Below are 20,313 nucleotides of genomic sequence, written 5' to 3' on the forward strand. Positions count from 1 at the left end.
TGAATTAGCATAAAGAAGGATTAGTAATTTCCATTTAATTCCACTACCTTACTGGAGTCGAGGATTTGTACAAGCTACTGAAGAAGGCTGCACATTAGACGAAATACGCGTATCTGTCAAAGATAAGCAAATAAGGCAGTGGAATTAAATGGTAATTACCAATCGTTATCTCATTATTTATACAGGTATAAACATACCGACGATGGTGTCGATCAGATTTTCAGATAACTTCAGAGATGTTAAGACAATTATTGAAGTCTTCACATAAGTTCAGAATTTCACGGAAGCTTGAACATTTTTAGGACAATTGACCACTTTGTCAAGCAGTTTTGACGTGACTTTCTACCACCGATTTCACAAAACTGGACCAACTAATTTCGATTTTTTTATGAAACGCACAAATGTCGGTTACTTTTCTCGTGGTTCGAGAAAACAAAATCTCAAAATAATGTTTTATTTCAAAGTTCGAGTGGTAGTAAACGTCATTTTAACTGCTCGAATGAAGTGGTTAATTCAATAAGTTTCAGGAGAACTACAAAAACTTTAAAGGAGTTTAAAGAACTTCATGAAATTACTAAGAACCTCAGAGCAATTCCGTTAAAATTAGATGTAATTTTCTTTTTTAACGAAGTTTCGAGAGCTTCAGCGAATTGTTAAAACTTTTGAGAAGACCCATGATCGCTAGGATAATTGAAGAAACTTTTGGAAGTGCGTATTGTGAGCGTCAGGCTAGTTTCTCAAACTACAAAAGAACTTCAAAGCAGTTTTACAGAATAGTCTTTCTATATTCAACGGAGATTTCTTATGACAATTCACTTGGCGTTTTTTTTTCTCAGAATTCGCTTTGTATTCTCGCGAAACTATCATGGAATCATTCTAGAAATTCACTTGGAACGCTCCTTTGAATTATCACCAGAATATACTTGGAATACTTCTCAAAATTTAGTTGGAACTATCGCCCGAATTAAATTTTCCTTGGAATTACCTTGAACTTTGTTAGAAGAGATCGAAGCAACCTACGATTTCCTATACTTTGTACATAATGCCTTATAGCGAATTCGATTATTATTCAGTTCCAACCTGGATCGGGTATCAAGATTGGGTCTGCTTGTTTTCTGACAAACGTCAGTTTGCTCGTTTGTTTTTAAAACCTAGCTCAGGTTGCGGTTCACACTGACAAAAAGTTCGGTTTCGCACTGGGTTGGAACTGGTGTTAACCCCGATAATAAACGAATTCGCTATTATATACTACTGTAGCTTAGCAACCAACTTAGCAACAGTAGTTGTTGATTAGAAATAAATTTTCACTAGTCTTTAGTCACTCGAACCGAGCGGACTTACTTTCTTTTACTCTGCAAAAGGTTATGGGCCCAGAACTGGTCATAGCCGGAAGAAAGAAGTTTCGAGAAGCAGTAAAAACTCCAACTCAAGATACCAAGCGGTAAGCAGATGAACGGGGCCATCGGAAGCGGAACTGGGAAATCGGCTGCTGGAAGCGGAGCCGGAGTGTCAGCTGCTGGACATGGACGGATCAACGCGGTCACTATGCCGATCATCGAAAAACTGAAGGGTCGTGAAAATTACACGACGTGGGCGTTCGCCATAAAAATGACGCTCATCCGCGATGGATCCTGGTGCGCTGTGTCGTGAGCTGAAGGTCTGCTGGACTTAGTTCACTCGGACCTGGTTGGACCCATCGAGGTTCCATCTCTCGGTGGCAGCCGTTGTGATGACTTTCATCGACGATGCGAGTCGAAAAGTTATTCTCTACTTCCTGAAACGAAAAAGTGAAGCATTTGAAGCATACGTGAAGTTCAAGTCCATGGCTGAACGGCAGACCGACCGAAAGCTGAAGGTTCTGAGGACGGACAATGGGACCGAATACGTCAATGCGCCGTTCAGAAGCAGCTTGGAGAAGGATGGAGTGCGTCACCAGAAGACTTGTCCGTACACACCACAGCAAAACGGTGTAGCGGAACGAATGAACCGGACGCTCATCGAGAAGGCCCGAAACATGCTGAACGATTCGCGTCTCCCGAAGGAATTCTGGGCCGAGGCGGTGTCAACGGCAGCGTATCTCGTTAACAGGAGTCCAACGAGGTCCCTTGAGATGACACCGGAGGAAGCATGGACCGGTAAGAAGCCAGATCTGAGCCATTTGCGTATTTTCGGATCGTACCGAAGCACAGAAGGAAGAAGTTCGACGCAAAATCCCAGAAAGCAGTTTTCGTGGGATACGCCGCCGATGTCAAGGGATATCGGGTATACGATCCGGTCAAGCGTGACATCCAGATCAGCCGTGACGTGATTGTGGTTCAGGAAGGCAGAACGCAGGACTTGGTCGAGCTCGTCGAAAGTGTGCAACAGGTGCAGTTCATGGAGATGTACACGATCGAACAACCAAGCATGGATAACAACGACACCATTGAAGCATCAGATGATACGGACGGTACATCGGGAAGCGACTCAAGCGATGCTGAATACGAAGACGCCGGCAACGAGCCTGCGCTCCCGCCGCAATCTGATAGACCAGCTGAAGAGCAGCAAGGGTTTAGGCGCAGCGGCCGGGAGCGCCGATTTCCAGTCAAGTATTCTGATTTCGTTACTTATAGTTCGTTTACTGGTGAAGCTGTTTCCCCCCAGTCGTCACCGATACAATCTCAGATGCCGTCTGATGACCCCGAAAGCTACGAGGAAGCGATCAATGGACCGGACCGCGAGCAGTGGATTGCGGCAATGCGTGAGGAGATCGACGCTCTGGAAGAAAACGAGACGTGGGAATTGACGAACCTTCCAAGTGACCGGAAGCCCATTCAAAACAAGTGGATCTTCAAGACGAAGCGAGGACCAACCGGTGCGATCGAGCGGTACAAGGCTCGTCTGGTCGTCAAAGGGTGCTCGCAGCGGTCAGGCATCGATTTCGACGAAGTGTATTCCCCAGTGGTACGATATTCTACCATCCGATACCTTCTGGCGCTGGCAGTGAAGCACGACTTGGGTGTAGAGCAGATGGATGCTGTCACCGCGTTCCTTCAAGGGAAACTAACGGATGAAGTCATTTACATGAACCTGCCGGAAGGGTTTGCCGGGAACTCGAAGCAAGTCTGTCTTTTGCGGAAAGCATTATATGGCTTAAAGCAGTCCAGCCGTGTGTGGAACAACCAGCTGGACGAAGCGCTGAAAGAGTTTGGTCTGGAGCGGTCCAAAGTTGATCCATGCCTGTACTTTCGGATCGTCGGTGAAAAAATGATTTTCGTCACCATCTATGTCGACGATTTCTTAATCTTCACCAACGATGCCAAGTCAAAGCGGAAGCTGAAGATGTTCATAACTTTCTGTCTCGGATTGAAGATCACGCGGGATAGGAAGAAAGGGAAGCTGTGGGTAGATCAGGAGCACTACATCGACAGCATTTTGCGACGGTTCAACCTGGCGAACTGTAATCCCGTCTTCACATCAGCGGAGGCTAGTATCAGACTGGATAAGTCGATGGCACCGGCGACCCAAGAAGAGATCCTTGAAATGAAGCAAGTTCCTTACCAGGAGGCAGTTGGCTGTGTCACCTATCTGGCGCAAGCGACGCGGCCAGACATCAGTTTTGCGGTCAACCAAGTTAGCCAATTCAACAGCAATCCCGGCCGTAGCCACTGGAACGCTGTTAAGCGAATCATCCGGTACCTGCGAGGTACTAGTACAGTACGGCTGACATACTCGAAGGAGCACTGCGCGGATTTGGTTGGTTACACAGATGCCGATTGGGGAGGAGATCCGGATTCCAGGAAATCCACCACCGGATATGTTTTCACGTTCATGGGAGGAGCAGTGTCTTGGAACGTTAAGCGACAACCAACAGTGGCGCTATCCTCGTGCGAAGCGGAATATATCGCGCTTTCCCGCACCATCCAGGAAGCATTATGGTGGCATCATTTCCAATCGCAGATTTTTGGCATCCAAGGGATTCCGCTCCGGTGCGACAATCAATCAGCCATCTGTATCGCACGCAATCAAGGCTACAATCCCAGGACCAAGCATCTGGACATCAGGTACCATTTCGTCAAAGATGTGCTAGAAAGAGGAGTCGTCGAGCTGAGCTATGTTAGCACGAAGCAGCAACCAGCAGACGATTTCACCAAACCGCTGATGAATCAGAAGCTGGAAGAATTTAAGACATTATTAGGATTCGTAGCTTAGGAGGGAGTGTTCGAAGAGATCGAAGCAACCTACGATTTCCTATACTTTGTACATAATGCCTTATATACTACTGTAGCTTAGCAACCAACATAGCAACAGTAGTTGTTGATTAGAAATAAATTTTCACTAGTCTTTAGTCACTCGAACCGAGCGGACTTACTTTCTTTTACTCTGCATAAAAATTATTCTCAGTAAGAAATCCTTAGAAAACATTCTCAGTATTTTCATTGAATTCATTTCAGATTTCCTTTTGAATCTCACTCCTTCCATTGGAATTCTACTCACATTGAAAGTCTTCTATAAGAATTTATTTGCATTTCTCCTCCTAATTTGTTTGGTAATGTAATATCGATGTTACAACACAGAACTCATGTAACTAAATTTTGCATTTTCTTAAATATAGCTTTGAAGCAACTCCAACTAAAACTATGCGAGTTTGACTAAAAGCACTCCAGAATTTCCAACAATCTTCAAAGATTTTATATAAGGACCAGTGGATACTACACGGAAATGCCATCACGAAGGAAGCAGGCAATGGAAACATCGGTTGCAAAGGAGTATAGCCAAAAATGAATACTAAGATGAAACTGTCGGAAGTAAAACTTTCAATTTTAGTGTCCTATTTCACGGTCCCTTTCATCCAATGAATACCCCCAGTATGCAAAGTAATTTTGTGGTTTTTTATCAAGACAGAATAACAACGAATCGATTATTTTTAGTTCGTTGTGCTGTCATTTTTCCACCAATGAGAGTGCAAAACTTGTTTGAAACGATCGGTGATGATCCTCTGCAGAAGTTAATGCTTATATCGGCATGATATAACCGATAACAAATATTTTACTGTTTGGTTCGTTAATCGATTAATCGATTATTCGAATGAAAATCGACCATCACTAGGATGAAAGTGAAACGTCATTTCAAATATAAGGACCGTACATAAATAATGATACAATTTGAAAGGGACCGGGGCTAATCACAAATTACGTCCCCACGGTAACTGAAATAAACACGAGTGTTCACCGGTTGGTATAGCTAAGCCGGATGCGACAGACCGGACATGGTTGCATGTGATCGTTGTGAAAAATGGTTTCATTATTCATGTGCATCAGTCAACGTTGCTACGGTGCAAACCGATGAATTTTTTTTTTGCGATGATTGTAAATCAACCGTGGCCACTCGGAATAGTCTGCGAGGTAGCCATACGGGATCTGTTAGCAGCGTTAAAAGTACGGCTTCGTCCACACGGTCTGAAAAGCTTCTTCTAAAGCTTCATCAACTGGAAGAAGCACAAGCATTACGGCTGAAACATGAACAGCAACAACGTTCATTTTGTGAAGCTCGTTTGAAATTATTGAAGGAGGAGGAACAAGAGCAGCTGCTAAGCATCCAGGAAGAAACGGAGTATCTTGCGCAGAAACACGCAACATGATGAGCAAGAGACGGATGGGAGGAGCGTAAGAAGCAGGAGCTATGTCAGTGTACGGAGTAGCCGTAGCAGAGTCGAGAAATGGGTAATAGAACAAAGTCAGCCTAGCAGTAAAAGGACTGATTTGGAGCATCAGGTAGCTGCAAAGTCTGGAGGATTTGTTGAACTGATGCCTTCCTTGGATTCTGCTCACCCGGTCAATTCAAGTTTCCCGAAACAATTGAAATCACAGTTGGACAATCAACAGAGTACTGCGATATTGGAATCACGTTATCAGCAAGCCAATAAACAGGTGCAAAGTAGAGAGCAGCAGCAGTTGCATCTGGGAATTCATTCGTCGAAAAATGTGCCCTACGGGGCTTATTACGGATGTCACTTCACGGTGAAAACTTGTCACTTGTCGTCACGGTGAAGTGATTCCCATTTGATTTGTACGGCAATCACGGCCCTTATTCCGAGTATCACCGTAATAAGGCCCGTATCCATAGGATTGGACAAATCAACAGTGAGTACCGTTAGTGGTAGTACAATGTACTTATCTTTGCCTCCTGCAGGCGAACAGCTAGTGCAACAGCATTTCCATTCGAATCTTGATCGAATGTCGAAATTGAGCCTAGCAGATAGGAATCTGGAACACACACAAGTAGAGCCTCTTACCCTTACACGAGCAGTCGGAAGAAACAACTATTTATCAGGTCCTACCGTTGCTAATCCGATGCCATTGGAGCGCATAGACCAGCAGCGAGTTGAGTTGACCCGGGATAAAATTGCTGCTCGCTAAGTTATGCCCAGGGAGTTGCCTGCATTGGATGGCAATCCAGAAGAGTGGCCAATGTTTCTGAGCTGTTACAAGACGACTACCGAAGCATGTGGATATTCTGACGTGGAAAATCTTATGCGATTGCAACGAAGTCTTAAGGGCATCGCTATGGAAGCAGTACGTAGTCGGTTACTGATACCATCGGCGGTACCATCCGTATTGAACACCCTTCAGATGCTTTTTGGCAAACCGGAACTTGTGGTAAATACGCTGTTGAAGAAGGTGCGAGAAGTGCCAGCACCGAAACCAGAACGCTTGGGTATGCGAATGGCAGTACAAAGTCTATGTGACCATTTGAAAGCAGCGGAGATGTCGTCGCATCTATGCAATCCAGTGTTATTACAGGAGTGAGTTGATTGAAAAATTGCCAGCTGGGTACAGAATGGATTGGGCCCGGTATAGGAAACACTATTCAACAGTGAATCTTCGGGTGTTCGGTGATTTTATGGAAATCTTCGTCCTGGAGGCAAATTCGTTGACGCTGCAAGTATTTTCGGAACTGAAGGGAACGAGAGTAGATAACCTGAAACAAAAAGGTAAAGCATACGTCAACGTACATGAAGCCAGGAATGATTCACAAATCAGTCACACATCGAGTCTGTTAATTTCTGCACTGGGTGCAAAAACGAGGAACACGGTGTAGCAACTTGTGAAACATTCCAGAAGTTGTCAGTATCGCTGGAGAATGGTATACAAGCTCAAACTTTGTAGGCATTGTTTGGGACGTCATGGCAAAATTGAAGGAAAATGGACTTGTCCCAGCGGAGAGGACTGTGGTGTTGATGGTTGTTCAAGAACACATAATAAGCTGCTGCATTCTAAGCCTGTTGGGTATAGAAGGTGAAGCTGACCCATTGTGTTTAGTCTGGACAGCAAATAGAACAAGGACTGAGCCCAACTCTAGAAGGATGAATCTGGAAGTGTCTGGAAATGACGCCAAAGATAAGTACCCTCTCATCAACGCCAGAACAGTCTCGGAATTGGTACTTCCTAAGCAGACAATGCAGACCGGAAGCCTGGTTGAAGCGTTCCCACACCTGGATGGAATTCCGATTAAAGGTTACAAGGATGCTATTCCACAAGTTTTAATCGTATTTGACAGCGCGCATCTTCTGGTTCCGATGAGATCTAGAGAAGGTCAGATTGGTGAACCGATTGCAGTAAAAACCCGTTTGGGATGGTCCGTATTTGAGGGTTCTTCGAGCAAGCAGAATCTGGTGAGCTATCATGGGGTGAGGTTGTGCGACTGCTGTTCTGACGAGCATCTACAGGAGCTAGTGAAATCGTATTTTGCAGTAGATGCCATAGGCGTAGAAAGTATTCGCCCTGAATCGGATGATGAGAAGCGTGTACGGAAGATTCTACAAGACACAACGATTCGAGTAACAAACCGCTTTGAAACTGGACTACTTTGGCGCTATGACGTGTTCAAGTTTCCGGCTAGCTACGACATGGCAATCCGCCGACTGCAGTGTCTGGAACAAAGATTGAAAAAGGATGAAAATATCTATGAAAACGTCAGAAAACAGGTCGAAGGATATCAACTGAAAGGATATGCTCACAAGGCTGCGGTTGCAGAGTTGAAGGAAATGAATCCAAAACGAACTTGGTTTTGCCTCTTGGAGTCGTCGTAAGTCCAAAGAAGCCAGGCAAGGTCAGACTAATTTGGGATGCGGCGGCCACTGTTAAAGGTGTCAGTTTGAATGTAAAGCTGTTGAAGGGACCGGACTTCTTGACTCCCTTGCCAGCTGTAGTAGGCCGCTTCCGTCAAAGGCGTATAGCTGTGGTAGGTGATATTCAGGAAATGGTATCACCAATTTCTCATAAGGCACCAGGACAAGTCAGCGCAGTGTTTTGTATTCCGAAATTCATTGGACGAGGAACCCGACACGTACATCATGGATGTCGCAACCTTCGGTTCATGTTGTTCACCAAGTTCAGCACAGTACATCAAAAACAAAAATGCTGAGGACCACGCTGAGAAGCTTCCGAGAGCGGCTGAAGCAATAATTAAAAGCCATTATGTCGACGATCTTCTTGATAGTTGCGATACCGTCGATGAGGCTGTGCAATTAGGTTTTGCACCGTCGGGGTTAACCTCAATCTGATGACAGTTTAGTGGTACTGTTTACGTGGACTTAGTCGATTTTTTCTTGGGTGGATTTTCTCGATAATTTTTCAGACTGCAGTGAGATGTAAACCACATTTCTGCAATATTCACGAGCAAAATCCTTGCAACGCGCTGTTCCTCGACAATTTGCAAGTTAAAATTCGGAAATTTTAGAAATTTTTTTTTTTCGAAAAAACGACTAAGTGCTTGTAAACAGTACCACTGAACTGTCAAAAAGGTTCAGCCGATTAACACTGAGTTCATTCGTGACGTCACGCTGCAGTACCTAATTGATGCTGCAAGTGAAGGAGATTCATGCTGCTGGAGGTTTTCACATTAGAAACTGGATGTCGAATAGTGTGGAAGTTCTCGAACGGGTCGGGGAAACTTGTGCTGAACAGGAAATGGCTGTTGTTTTTGATAAAGCTGAAACGACAAGCGAAAGGGTATTGGGAATGATTTGGATCCCAAAGGATGACATGTTCACTTTTTCCAAGGAGGTGCAACCGAATCTTCAAGATGTGGTTTACGGAGAAAAGGTTCCAACGAAGAGGGAAGCGCTTCGATGCGTGATGAGTGTTTTTGATCCACTCGGTATGATCGCCTTTTTCGTGTTCTAGGTCAAAGTAATTCTACAGGACATTTGAAGATCCGGAATAGGATGGGATGATGCAATTCCAGAGGATATTCTGGATCACTGGAGTATCTGGACGTGACTTTTCAATCTGCTCGACTACGTGAAAGTGGACCGTTGTTATTTCTCCGTTGCACAGCAACTAACTGCAATAGAGCTACATGTATTTGTTGATGCAAGCGAGTTGGCATTTGCATCAGAGTGACCAGATTATTTTTTTCATTATCGGTAGCTTCTCAAAACTTTTATCGGTAGTTATCGGTAGGTCGACTTAAGAAGGCTTTGAATGAATCTAAAAAGCGGTGTACCATTGGCGTCTTGCAGTGAAACTTTTCCAAGCTTTCGCCACCTACATTTCGAAGTGAGAACTACTAGAAGGAGGATAGTTTCCAAATTCTCCAAGTAAAACAGACGATTTTTGGGGCAAATCGGCACATAAAGAAAAACTAATAATTTCCGGTGGAAACTTTTGCTTGAATCGTGTAAGAAAACGTGTTTGCAAACTAACTGTTATTATTTCGGTATGGATTGAAGATGTTTTCATAGAAAATTATTCATAACAAGTTTGCACCCACAGGTAGATATTACCTCCTGCGCAGCTGCATTTTTCGGAAAATGGTGAATATGTGCGATTTCCACTAGGATGCAAGTGGAAATTAAGTGAATTTACTTAGGAAAGATTGTATCATGCTGGTGATAATGGAGAAATGGTTGTATAGGACGCCAATATTCAATAAATGTTTATTTTGGCCTCGATTTTGGCCTTTTTTAGGAAAACATATTGATACTCACAATTTTCGACAGAAAACGCAACGGAACTTGATTTACTCAACACGCATCATACTATAAAATGGTGCTCGATGGTTTATAAAGTGATAACAAGATGACAAATCATCTTTATTTTAAGTAATTGAGCAATTTACTTCTGTTTACATCATATGTACGAAGCAGCTTTGATGGAACTGTGAAATTAAATGAATATATCTTATGAAAGTTCATCTGGAAAAGTCAAAGATGCACATCAGTCTGATCGTGAAAACATTTTCTTCTTCAATTCAAATGTTATATTGGAAGGATTTTACGCAGGCTTGATGAAAATTATGATTTAATCGAAGACAACAAATCAAGAAGACTGGCAACTTTGCCAGAATCCAAGCGACAGATACAGTAGCGCTGCACTTGAGTGAAGGTGGAAGCAACGCATAGAAAAATTAACGAATGCAAAAACCCTTCTTCTGAGGATGTAATCTTTGCTATCAAATTCGTTCGAAGCATTTACCTTTGAGCGGCAGATGACGCGATTGTACCTGTCTCATAGCGTTTGTATGAGAAAATGGAAGAGTTGCCAGTCTGTCAACATTATCATCATCATGCAGTGGCGACATCTGCGTCGAGCTTTTCCGGTAATCTCCCAATTGAATAAGATAGCTAGAAACGACAGTTTGTCAGAAATTACTTTTGGCAAGATTTCAATACCGGCTTCTGTAATCTTGTTCAATTGTAAGAAAGGCATCGTAAAACCACAAACGAAGATACAGACGGAGCGGCTCGAAAACTTTGGTGACTAACCTGCTATTGCAATTTTTCAGTGTACCACATGGCAACACCACTACTACTGGACTGTACCACATGGCAACACAACTACTGGATTGAACTAGCATTTTTACCAATTGAACTAGAATGTTTTGGTTCTATCTCTTTCACTCTACTCTAAACTGAAATACATAAAAAAAAATTACAAAATGATACACTCTTTGCACACTGTCAACGATCGTATTGCACACAAAATCAACTATGATCAAATCAAAACAAAAAAACTAGCCCATCTGGTGGCTGATGGCACAAGCTTCTAAGAAAATTCTATTACAGCGAACCACATTATTTTAATTGATTTCTTTGCCAGTTAGTCGTCTGTCACTTCGTTTGTGGTAAAACCATAGAGATAACTCTAAGACTAGAAGGTCCCGAAATAACCTCGCTCAACTTTTTGGCTCAGCTCTGGTACTCTCTTCGGTCCCAAGCTAATCGATTCACCCCTCGAAACATAGGAAAAACCAATAACCCCTCATTTTATCTGTCCAACTTTCATAGCGAATCAAAACAAATATTGCGTAGTACTAGAATTTCGACTAGAATGGGGTACGATAATCGTTTGCTTGGGACCAATAGGCTAGTCAAGTAGTGAGCCAATTTAAAATCGTTAGTTTCGTATTGATTGTTGGTAAAACTGATTAACTCCCAATGACAGTTCCCGACAGCTTGTGCCTGGCTCCTTTTGACGTTTATATGTTTCGAGTCTGGGTCTCCAGGTATAAACCATGGCCCACTTAGTAATGGAACAAATTCTTTTACTTATTACAGCACTCCTAGTGGACGTTTTCGGAAGCTATTGACGTTGTTTGTTGACAACAACAATAACAATAACAGTGTATGTATTTTTTTCAGTTCATAAAACGCTCTTGTTTTGCAAACAGTCCCCATGCAAGAGGAGCGTAGAAAAAAATCGTGCGCAGTCACCTGTCAAATCGATCGTGGTCCGCGTCCAAGCTGGCTAGAGTGATGAATTTCCCTAGAAACACCGTATGGCGTGTGCTCAAAACGTACAGGGAAACCTTGACGACGCAAAGTAAGCGACGGAGTGGAGCTGCCAACTGTCAAGCTCCACGGAAAGATTGTGAGGTCCATCATCAGCAGCAACCCAGGTATGTCCGATCGCGATTTGAGTAAAAAGTATGATGCCGCCTGTAGTACAGTGCAGCGAATTCACTACCGACCCAGTAGGAACCCGTGCTCGAAAGCTGTATGACAACCTGCTGACCAAGTCCGGTGGGTGCATACTTATGGATGATGAAACCTATGTAACAGCCGACTTCGGACAGCTTCCAGGACCAAACTTTACAAGGCGAAGGCTCGAGGAGGTGTCCCTGGCAGATTCAAATTTGTATTTGCGCACAAATTCGTACCCAAATATATGATCTGACAGAGAATTTGCAGCTGCGGCCAGAAGACAAAGGTTTTCGTCACTGAGAAAATGATGAGCTCGATGGTTTACAAAACCGACTGTCTCCAGAAGCAAATTTTGTATTTCATCCAGATGGTCCGGTGACATTTTGACGGGAGCTTGCGAGTTGTCACTACAGCCGGGAAGTACAACAATGGTACAATGACAACGAAGTACAGTTTGTTCCCTCAATCCGCCCAATTTTCCCCAGTTCAGGCCCATTGAAAACTACTGGGCAATTATGAAGAGGAAACTGAAGGTAGAAGGTACAGCCTTCGAAACGGCAGGTTAGCTAAAAAATTGGTGGGATAAAATCGGCCAAAACAATGGACAATACCGTTGTACCATAGAGGTAACTCTAAGACTAGAAGGTCCCACAGAAACGTGCTCAACTTTTTGGCACAGCTCTGGTACTCTCTTCGGTCCCAAGCTAATCGATTCACCCCTCGAAACATAGGAAAAACCAATAACCCCTCATTTTATCTGTCAAACTTTCATAGCGAATCAAAACAAACATTGCATAGTACTAGAATTTCGACTAGAATAGGGTACGTTAATCGTTTGCTTGGGACCAATAGGCTACTAAAGTGGTGAGCCAATTTAAAATCGTTAGTTTCGTATTGATTGTTGGTTGTACCAACAATCAATACGAAACTAACGATTTTAAATTGGCTCACCACTTTAGTAGCCTATTGGTCCCAAGCAAACGATTAACGTACCCTATTCTAGTTGAAATTCTATTACTACACTATGTTTGTTTTGATTCGCTATGAAAGTTTGACAGATAACATCAGGGGTGTGTGGATTCATGCAGAACATGCAGGGGTGAGTGAAATAGCTTGGGACTGCTTGGGACCGTTGTTCTGGTACTGAGTGAGCCAAAAATAATAATGATTTTCTTCGGGACCCAGTGGTCTTAGAGTTACCTCTATGGTTGTACCCCGCTTGATGGGTCGTATTAATGGAAAACTTCGAAAATTCCTTCGGAACCGGGACGAATAATTCGTTTCGTATTTTTTTCTTAAAATATAAGGAATAGTATCATAGAGGTAACTCCATAGAGGTAACTCTAGGACCACTGGGTCCCGAAGAAAATCAATATTATTTTTGGCTCACTCAGTACCAGAACAACGGTCCCAAGCAGTCCCAAGCTATTTCACTCACCCCTGCATGTTCTGCATGAATCCACACACCCCTGATGTTATCTGTCAAACTTTCATAGCGAATCAAAACAAACATAGTGTAGTAATAGAATTTCAACTAGAATAGGGTACGTTAATCGTTTGCTTGGGACCAATAGGCTACTAAAGTGGTGAGCCAATTTAAAATCGTTAGTTTCGTATTGATTGTTGATAGTATGCACTTGAGTGAAAATTGTTTTCAAATCCGTTGATTCAAATCCGAAAAAGACCCAAATGATGTTGTTCCATTACTAAGTGGGCCATGCTTTAATATATTGAATGTCTTCTACGACTTCATATTTCTGAGTAGAACGAAAAATGTACTTACGTGCGTGATACTACACTACTTTCATTAGATTGAACAACTTTAAGGAGAACCGGATCAGAAGTCTGTACAGATGTGTTGATTTGCAATTTATGAAAATAAAGTCACATTTTCAAATGCTTAACAAACGAAATATCGCTGATTTTTTAACCCATCACAGAACTTTTTAAAACTGCCGGATTTTCCGCTTCTGAACCATACAGCAGTTTAAGAAATTGTGACAATAAGAGTAACGATTTTGAAAACAAATCGAGTACGCGCTAACTTGAAAGTATCCATTAATGAGAAAAATTTCACCCAAAGGCAACCTAACTCACTGACCGGGTGAACTTTTACCCAATTAAAGAGTTAAAACCACTGAAATTTCACTAACTAAAGGGTACTTTCACAAGTCAGAGTGTAGGGAAAGACAAAAACGACACGAACACTTCTAATTTGACAGCTAGGAGGAAAATTATCACCCAGGGCTCGGACTATAGGAAAGACACAAGATTCACTGTTTTCCGGAAAGGAAGCTTCAAAACTGACGTGTAATTAGCACTAATTCCATATTAAGGTATCCGACAAAATCTCGTCTTTGTTCTCTCGCTTAAAAAAATAACAGGAAACGGATTGACTTTTCCAGCGAACTCGTCAGAAATGCACATTTTTTTTATGTATTAACGTACGTTACGTATATCCGGAGTAAAGGTGAATCGAAAAGAGGTATAGAAGGAGGCTTGCTCACACGCACACAGAGGGCGGATCGTGGTTAACGTTGGATGGCTATTTACACGGGAGGTGAGGTAATTGGGGCTCACACAAACACGTAAGTCGGATAGAGGGCTCGGGTGTTTAGCTCACAGTATCGTACAGAAGGTGCGGAAGAATTTGGCTACGGGAAGAAAGTAATCAAAAAAAAAGAGGGAAAAGAAGAAAAGAATACGAAAGAAAAGAAAAAGGAATAACACACTAAGCTTTTTTTGAACAGTTGGCGATACACGTGGAGTACACTCACACACAGAAAGAGAGAAAATTTGTTTTCAAAATGTTACCGTAAAATTATTAAAAAAAAAAAAAAAACTAAAACCAAGACGAGACAAAGGACGAAAAGAAATGAAGAAAACGAGTAAAAATGTATTTCAATCGTTCGGGATTTGCACTTTATTAGATACCATTTCGCTTCGTACACGGTAGACACGAGAGAAATAGATTCGTTAAGGTAGATTTCTTCGGTTTCGTTGCTTTGGTTGTTGTTTATTGTTTTTTTTTAGTTCGGGATTTTTTTATTTTATTTTTTTTTGTATTTTGGGGGGAAGGAAATTTTGGGAAACGAAAGATTTGAGAGCGTGTATGTGTGAGTAATCGCAAACACAATAGTGAAGGGAATAGAAAAGAGAAAAAAAGAAGAAAGCGTTTGAGTATATAAGGAGTAGCAAATTATTATTATTTTTTTTGGAAGAGAGAAACATTTTGAAAACAAACTTCTATCTAGTTAAACATTACAGGAGAAAAAGGGAGAAAAATATCAATCATCACAATCACGGAAAACAATGGGATGGTTTTGTCAAATTTTACACATTTTCTCTTCCTTTTTGTCACACGTGGAACTACGTCCGTTAGGTAAACACAGCTTACTTAGATCTAGAAAACAAGGGTCTAAATGGTTAGAACAAAACAATAGCGACCATAACACAGGTTTGGGTAGAGTATTTACACGTGTATTGGTGCGTGTAGAAATGTGAAAGTAGTTGACGTTTTAATATAACGGTTTTGTAATATTTAAATGTATAGAAAAAGTATTGCGTAAACATAATAATATGAACAGTTTTGGAGAATGGCATCAATGGCGTAATGCAGTACTAGAGTGAGGGTAGAGAGCGTCTAGCTTTCTACTATTTCTGAGCTTTACCTATTCGAGAGATTTTACTTTCCCGCTTGCGACGGGGCGGCACCGGTGGATTCGCGGGTGCACTGCTGGCGATGTCCAGCTCGTCGTTGGCCGTCAGCGGAGCGGTTTCGATCTCGTCGATAGTCTTCGTTGGCTTTGGCTGGCCATTCGTCGACGAAAGGGTGGTTGGTGGCGGTGGTGGTTTGGATGCTGGGGATGGTGGCGATGGCAATGATTGACGTTTGGTGGTGGCGGCGGCGGCGGTGGTGGTGAGGGTGGATGAGGAAAGCGACTGTGAGGGCTTAGCCGGCTTTGTCTTAGTAGGCTGTTGTGGCGTAGCTTTGGGTGATGGTGTTGGTGGTAGCGGTGGTGTTGATGAGACAGTTGTCTTGGTTACCGTTGCGGTCTTGGGCGCAACGGTTGTCTGTGATTTGGGTTTAACTGATGAGGTCGTTTGTGTGGCGATGGAAGTGGTAGTAGGGGCTATGCCCGATGGTGACGCTAGTCGCTTACGGCGGATTGTTTTGACGGGTTCGACACTGGGTTCTTTACCTGCCATCGATTCCTGGGCAACCTGTTGTTCCAACTGAGGTCGAGGTGAGGCGCGTGGTGGTGTCGATTTGTGTTCCGGCTGAGGAACAGGAGCAGGGGCAGAAGCAGGAACAGGAGGGGGCGTGGCTTTCGGTGCAGGCGGGACAGGCGTTACTTTCGGTGCAGGCGGGGCAGGCTTTACTTTCGGTTCTGGTTCCAATGGTTGAACGGGTTCTAGTCGGCTTTCAGCAATTGTAGCGGAGGCTACATGGGCTGGGGCATCAACCGCATCGTATCCGGCTGTGTCGTCGTCATCTACGCTAGGGTCATAAACGGTTTTGGTACGGGTATGGGTTTTACCTTCTTGGGTTTTGGTGGTAATGATCTGTTGATAACCTGCAAATACTTTTTTGGTCAGTGTGGTCGTACTGGTCTTCGGATTGTACTGGACCGGCGGTGGCAGTTTCCTACGCTCGGCGCTTTCGTCCAGTGGTGTAACGTTCAAACTGTCGTCCTCTTCTTGGATCGATGCTCCAATTTGAACTGCACACAAACACACCCACAAGAGAGGCGATTCAATTGGATTTTCAGAGGATATGCAGGACATTGGACGTGTTTCGATTCGGTACACCACATGCGCATCGAGATGAGAGCGGTAGGATCGTATTTGGTTTGGATTCATTTAGTTCGGAAAAAGGGAAGTAGGAAAATACGAGTTTTAGTACCATGGTCGGCTATATTTCTGTTAATTAAATATTTCCCTATTTTTGTTTTGTCACATAAAACGAACACACGTTGTTTACCATTCGATGCCACAAATGCAACACGAGCACAAACAAAGATTAAAACTTAAAACGAATGAGAGACAACAATCGATATTAGTTTCAACCACAATGGTTCAAATCACCACAATTAAAATTTAAACAAAGCAATCCCCTCGCTTTCACTCTCAGACGACTAAGTAGCACGAACACGGCTTTGCAATCGATCCTCTCACTCTAGCAGTCCATCATAGTAGTCGTGCGTTGTTTTCCATACTCTTGCAAAAAATGCACTAGAATATATCACCCCTGTAATGTTTCCTGTCAGTGTCAACGAATCACTATTTCCTCATGTCTGTTGTTGTTGTATGAACGGAACGGAAATCTCATCATGCTGGACATGTTCTCTTATCGAAATTTAATGTACTTGATTGTGATAGGTTAGTAGTGTATGTGCTTTTGGTTTACATTTTGATATACAACTCAACTGATCAATCTACTACTTCTTTTTGGTCGATTGTTTAGGATTAGCGGTCGGTTTCTTCGGCGTGACGAGCCCTGATGACGGGAGGGGGAAAAAGAGTTAAAACATAGAACCAGACTTTAGTTTTTGATCCATTTCCGAAAAATGAGCTTTTTGATTTATTTATTTTTTTCATTGGATTTAGGCGAGGCTCGCAAGCGTACTTACTCAAAAACGAACAACAAACGGCAAAAACGGAAAACCGAACGCAATAACAAAACAAAGAAGAAGTAGAAGAGAAAGAGGACACGAAATGTCCAAACACCGGGAATACGCACACAAACGCACAAACGCACAAATCAACGAATGAGAAGAGGGAGAATGGACAAAGAGGTTGTGTATAAGATGCGGGGTGAGTCGGATGTTTATGTTCGTGCGGACCGGAGTTGCCAGAGTTTTTATTCAGTTGTCATTATATAATAATCGATCAGTGAAAATTGTGAATTAGAAAATGGCTTACTTACATAAACTAAAAATGAGACTTTTAATGTAAAACGACAGCAGATTAGGAACTGTTAAAATTATGTATAAAACATTGAATTGAGCTGAAACAAGTAATTCAATCGGTCGATATGGAAAGACATACGTAAAAAATGAGGATTGGGTTCATCAAAGGAGGTGGTCTAGTCGCATAGGAGTACTAAGCGAAACCCCAAAACTTGAAGACTTAAAAAATATAATTCAAAACCGAGAAAAAAAACATCACTGATTTTTTATATGTTGTGTAAAAAAGTCTACATTTTCAAGGGAAATATAAAAACATATTGCGCCCTCTGTTTAGTAATCATAGAAACCATAAAAAAAAACAAATACATTCAATGTTTTTTCAATACAAAATCCATTTTTTTTTTTAAACATCATTCCATTTTATTAAAAAAAAGTATTTTTAATTACATTTCATTTGATATTTTGATCTTTGAAATCCGTCAATTGATTCAAAAGTTATTAATTTTTGAAAAAATGATTTTTTGGACCACCCTAACATGGAAATGGTCACCCTAAAAAAAACGGGTCTAATATTTTGCAATTTTTACGAAGTTCTGACAACCACTATATCGTTTTGCATGGAATCTCTTAATTTTTAAGTGTTCATGGTTTTAAACATTCTTAAAGTTTGCATTTTTCATGAGTTCAAAAAAATCCAATATCGGACAAGAACGTTTTGAGACGATTAGCTTTTGAACATTTTTGTTTTAATTTTTAACAGATTTTAACTTGAAATTACTAAAAACAGTTTCGTGTTTATGTTTCCAAGAAAAACATAATTTTTCTCTACAACTTTAATCTACAACTACAAATATCATTTTGAAAATTTTACAACATCCAAAATGGCTGAATTTCAGCAAAAGTTTTAATCATTGCAAATAACAAACAATTATGCGAAGTTTCATGCAAATCGGAGAAGGTAAAGTTTTTCCGACTAGTCATTTGGCGTGGAACTGCTCAGACTTAGAAAGCTCCCAATTAACTGTGCAAGTGGCTGGCGTTAAGTCCCAGGAACGTAATAACACCAAAGAAGAAGAAGCATTTCTAATCGCACAAATATTCCCCCTTATTCTGCGAGTCAAGTGACTCTCTATCACCAGTGTGGTGACAATAGTCACCTCGTGTGAGGTGACTCTCCGAGCAAATCAAAGGGAGAGTCACCTCACACGAGGAGACAATTGTCACCTCATCGGTGAGAGAGAGTCACGTGACTCGTAGAATAAAGGGATTGTGCGCAGTGCGCAATTTAAAGAACGAGTGTATTCCAAGCGAGTGAAATCAATTTTGAACATTTCAGTTCGATTACTCAAAATCTAAAGAAGTTTGTTTTACTTGCATTACTCAGTTTATTGTATTTTCAACTTGAAAATTTTGAACCACAAAACGTGACACTTTATCTATTAGGCTTTTTTCCCCTTTAGCTTTCATTTGAGTCATTCGACCTTTTGTACTTTCGACCTTTTGTTGTTCATTCGAGTATTTGTCGTTCGACTTTAAGTCCTCCTCCTGGACTAAGAAAAATCAGCAATAATTCACTTTCTTTTAGTTTGTTTATATGTTGAGGCTCACTCGCAGTAGCTTCACGGAGCCGAAAAATGCACATATTGTCAGGATCTTTAAAACCTATGAAGTACGTATTAGAATTTGATGTTTTTCTTTTTCAAGACATCAAAAACAGACCTTCGTCAAAAAATGTTGCTTAACCCTAATAAAAAAATACCATAAACGAACGTTTACCCAAATGATTGAACTATTCCACAAATGGTTTGGATGATACTCCGAACACGTCGTTAAACAAATTAACCATAACATTTTTTTATTGTGGAAGGCATGTTGTTTTTTTTCAAGTCTAAGTTTTCGAAAAATTAATCCTAGAATACTGAAACTGTTTACTATTTCAGAATTTTTAAATCTTACCCAACACTTTTTTCCGTTCCCGGATTCTAAATTTTGTCTATGCCTGTAATTTTGACAATTTGCACATGTCGTAAAATCTGAAACTTTGTTTCCACCTCCAAAAGCATTTAATATTTTATCAAATCCCAAAAAGTCAATACTGAGTTTTTGAAAAAAAAAAGCATTTGTAGGTGGAAAAAAGGTTCCGATTTTACGAAATATGCAAATTGTAAAAATTACAGGCATAGACAAAAGTTCTCGATGAACATTTCAAATTGTCCTATCTGCTTTGATCGACTGTCTTCATCAACTGTCTCTTTTCATAACCACTGCTATGCAAACCAATTTCGCGCTAATTCTACCACATAGTTTGATAAAGGAGGTTCTTATTTAACTCCAAAACGTCAAATACAACAGATAAGATTAATGCAGATAGGAGATGTTTATTATTGACATCTTGGACACGGAAAAAAATCCAAGAGTTGGGTAAAAATGTAAAATCTGAATTAGGACAGAATATCCAAAAGCATTTTATACTTTATCAAATCCCAGAAAAAA

General features: G+C 41.6%; 2 protein-coding genes across 15 annotated transcripts in view; one reads left to right on the plus strand and one right to left on the minus strand.

Moving 5' to 3' along the window:
- Positions 1 to 20,313, plus strand: part of Asap (ArfGAP domain of ASAP) — a 480,120-nt gene that overhangs the window by 209,870 nt on the left and 249,937 nt on the right. The window lies entirely within an intron of this gene.
- Positions 1 to 20,313, minus strand: part of Gyg (Glycogenin) — a 131,768-nt gene that overhangs the window by 30,365 nt on the left and 81,090 nt on the right. For 4 of the 14 annotated variants that reach the window (XM_065228467.1, XM_065228497.1, XM_065228521.1 and 1 more), the window contains one exon: positions 15,580 to 16,632. In XM_065228467.1, the coding sequence (XP_065084539.1) occupies positions 15,580 to 16,632 (1,053 nt within the window). Of the gene's footprint in view, positions 1 to 14,187; positions 14,563 to 14,817; positions 14,912 to 15,579; positions 16,633 to 16,805; positions 17,409 to 20,313 lie in introns of those variants that run through there. The other 10 variants (XM_065228490.1, XM_065228532.1, XM_065228483.1 and 7 more) reach the window with 8 other exon arrangements.

Source organism: Ochlerotatus camptorhynchus, unplaced genomic scaffold (genome assembly GCF_037179485.1).
Source record: "Ochlerotatus camptorhynchus isolate MF236.1 unplaced genomic scaffold, CSIRO-AGI_Acam_v1.1 ptg000023l, whole genome shotgun sequence".
Classification (NCBI taxonomy): Eukaryota; Metazoa; Arthropoda; class Insecta; order Diptera; family Culicidae; genus Ochlerotatus; species Ochlerotatus camptorhynchus.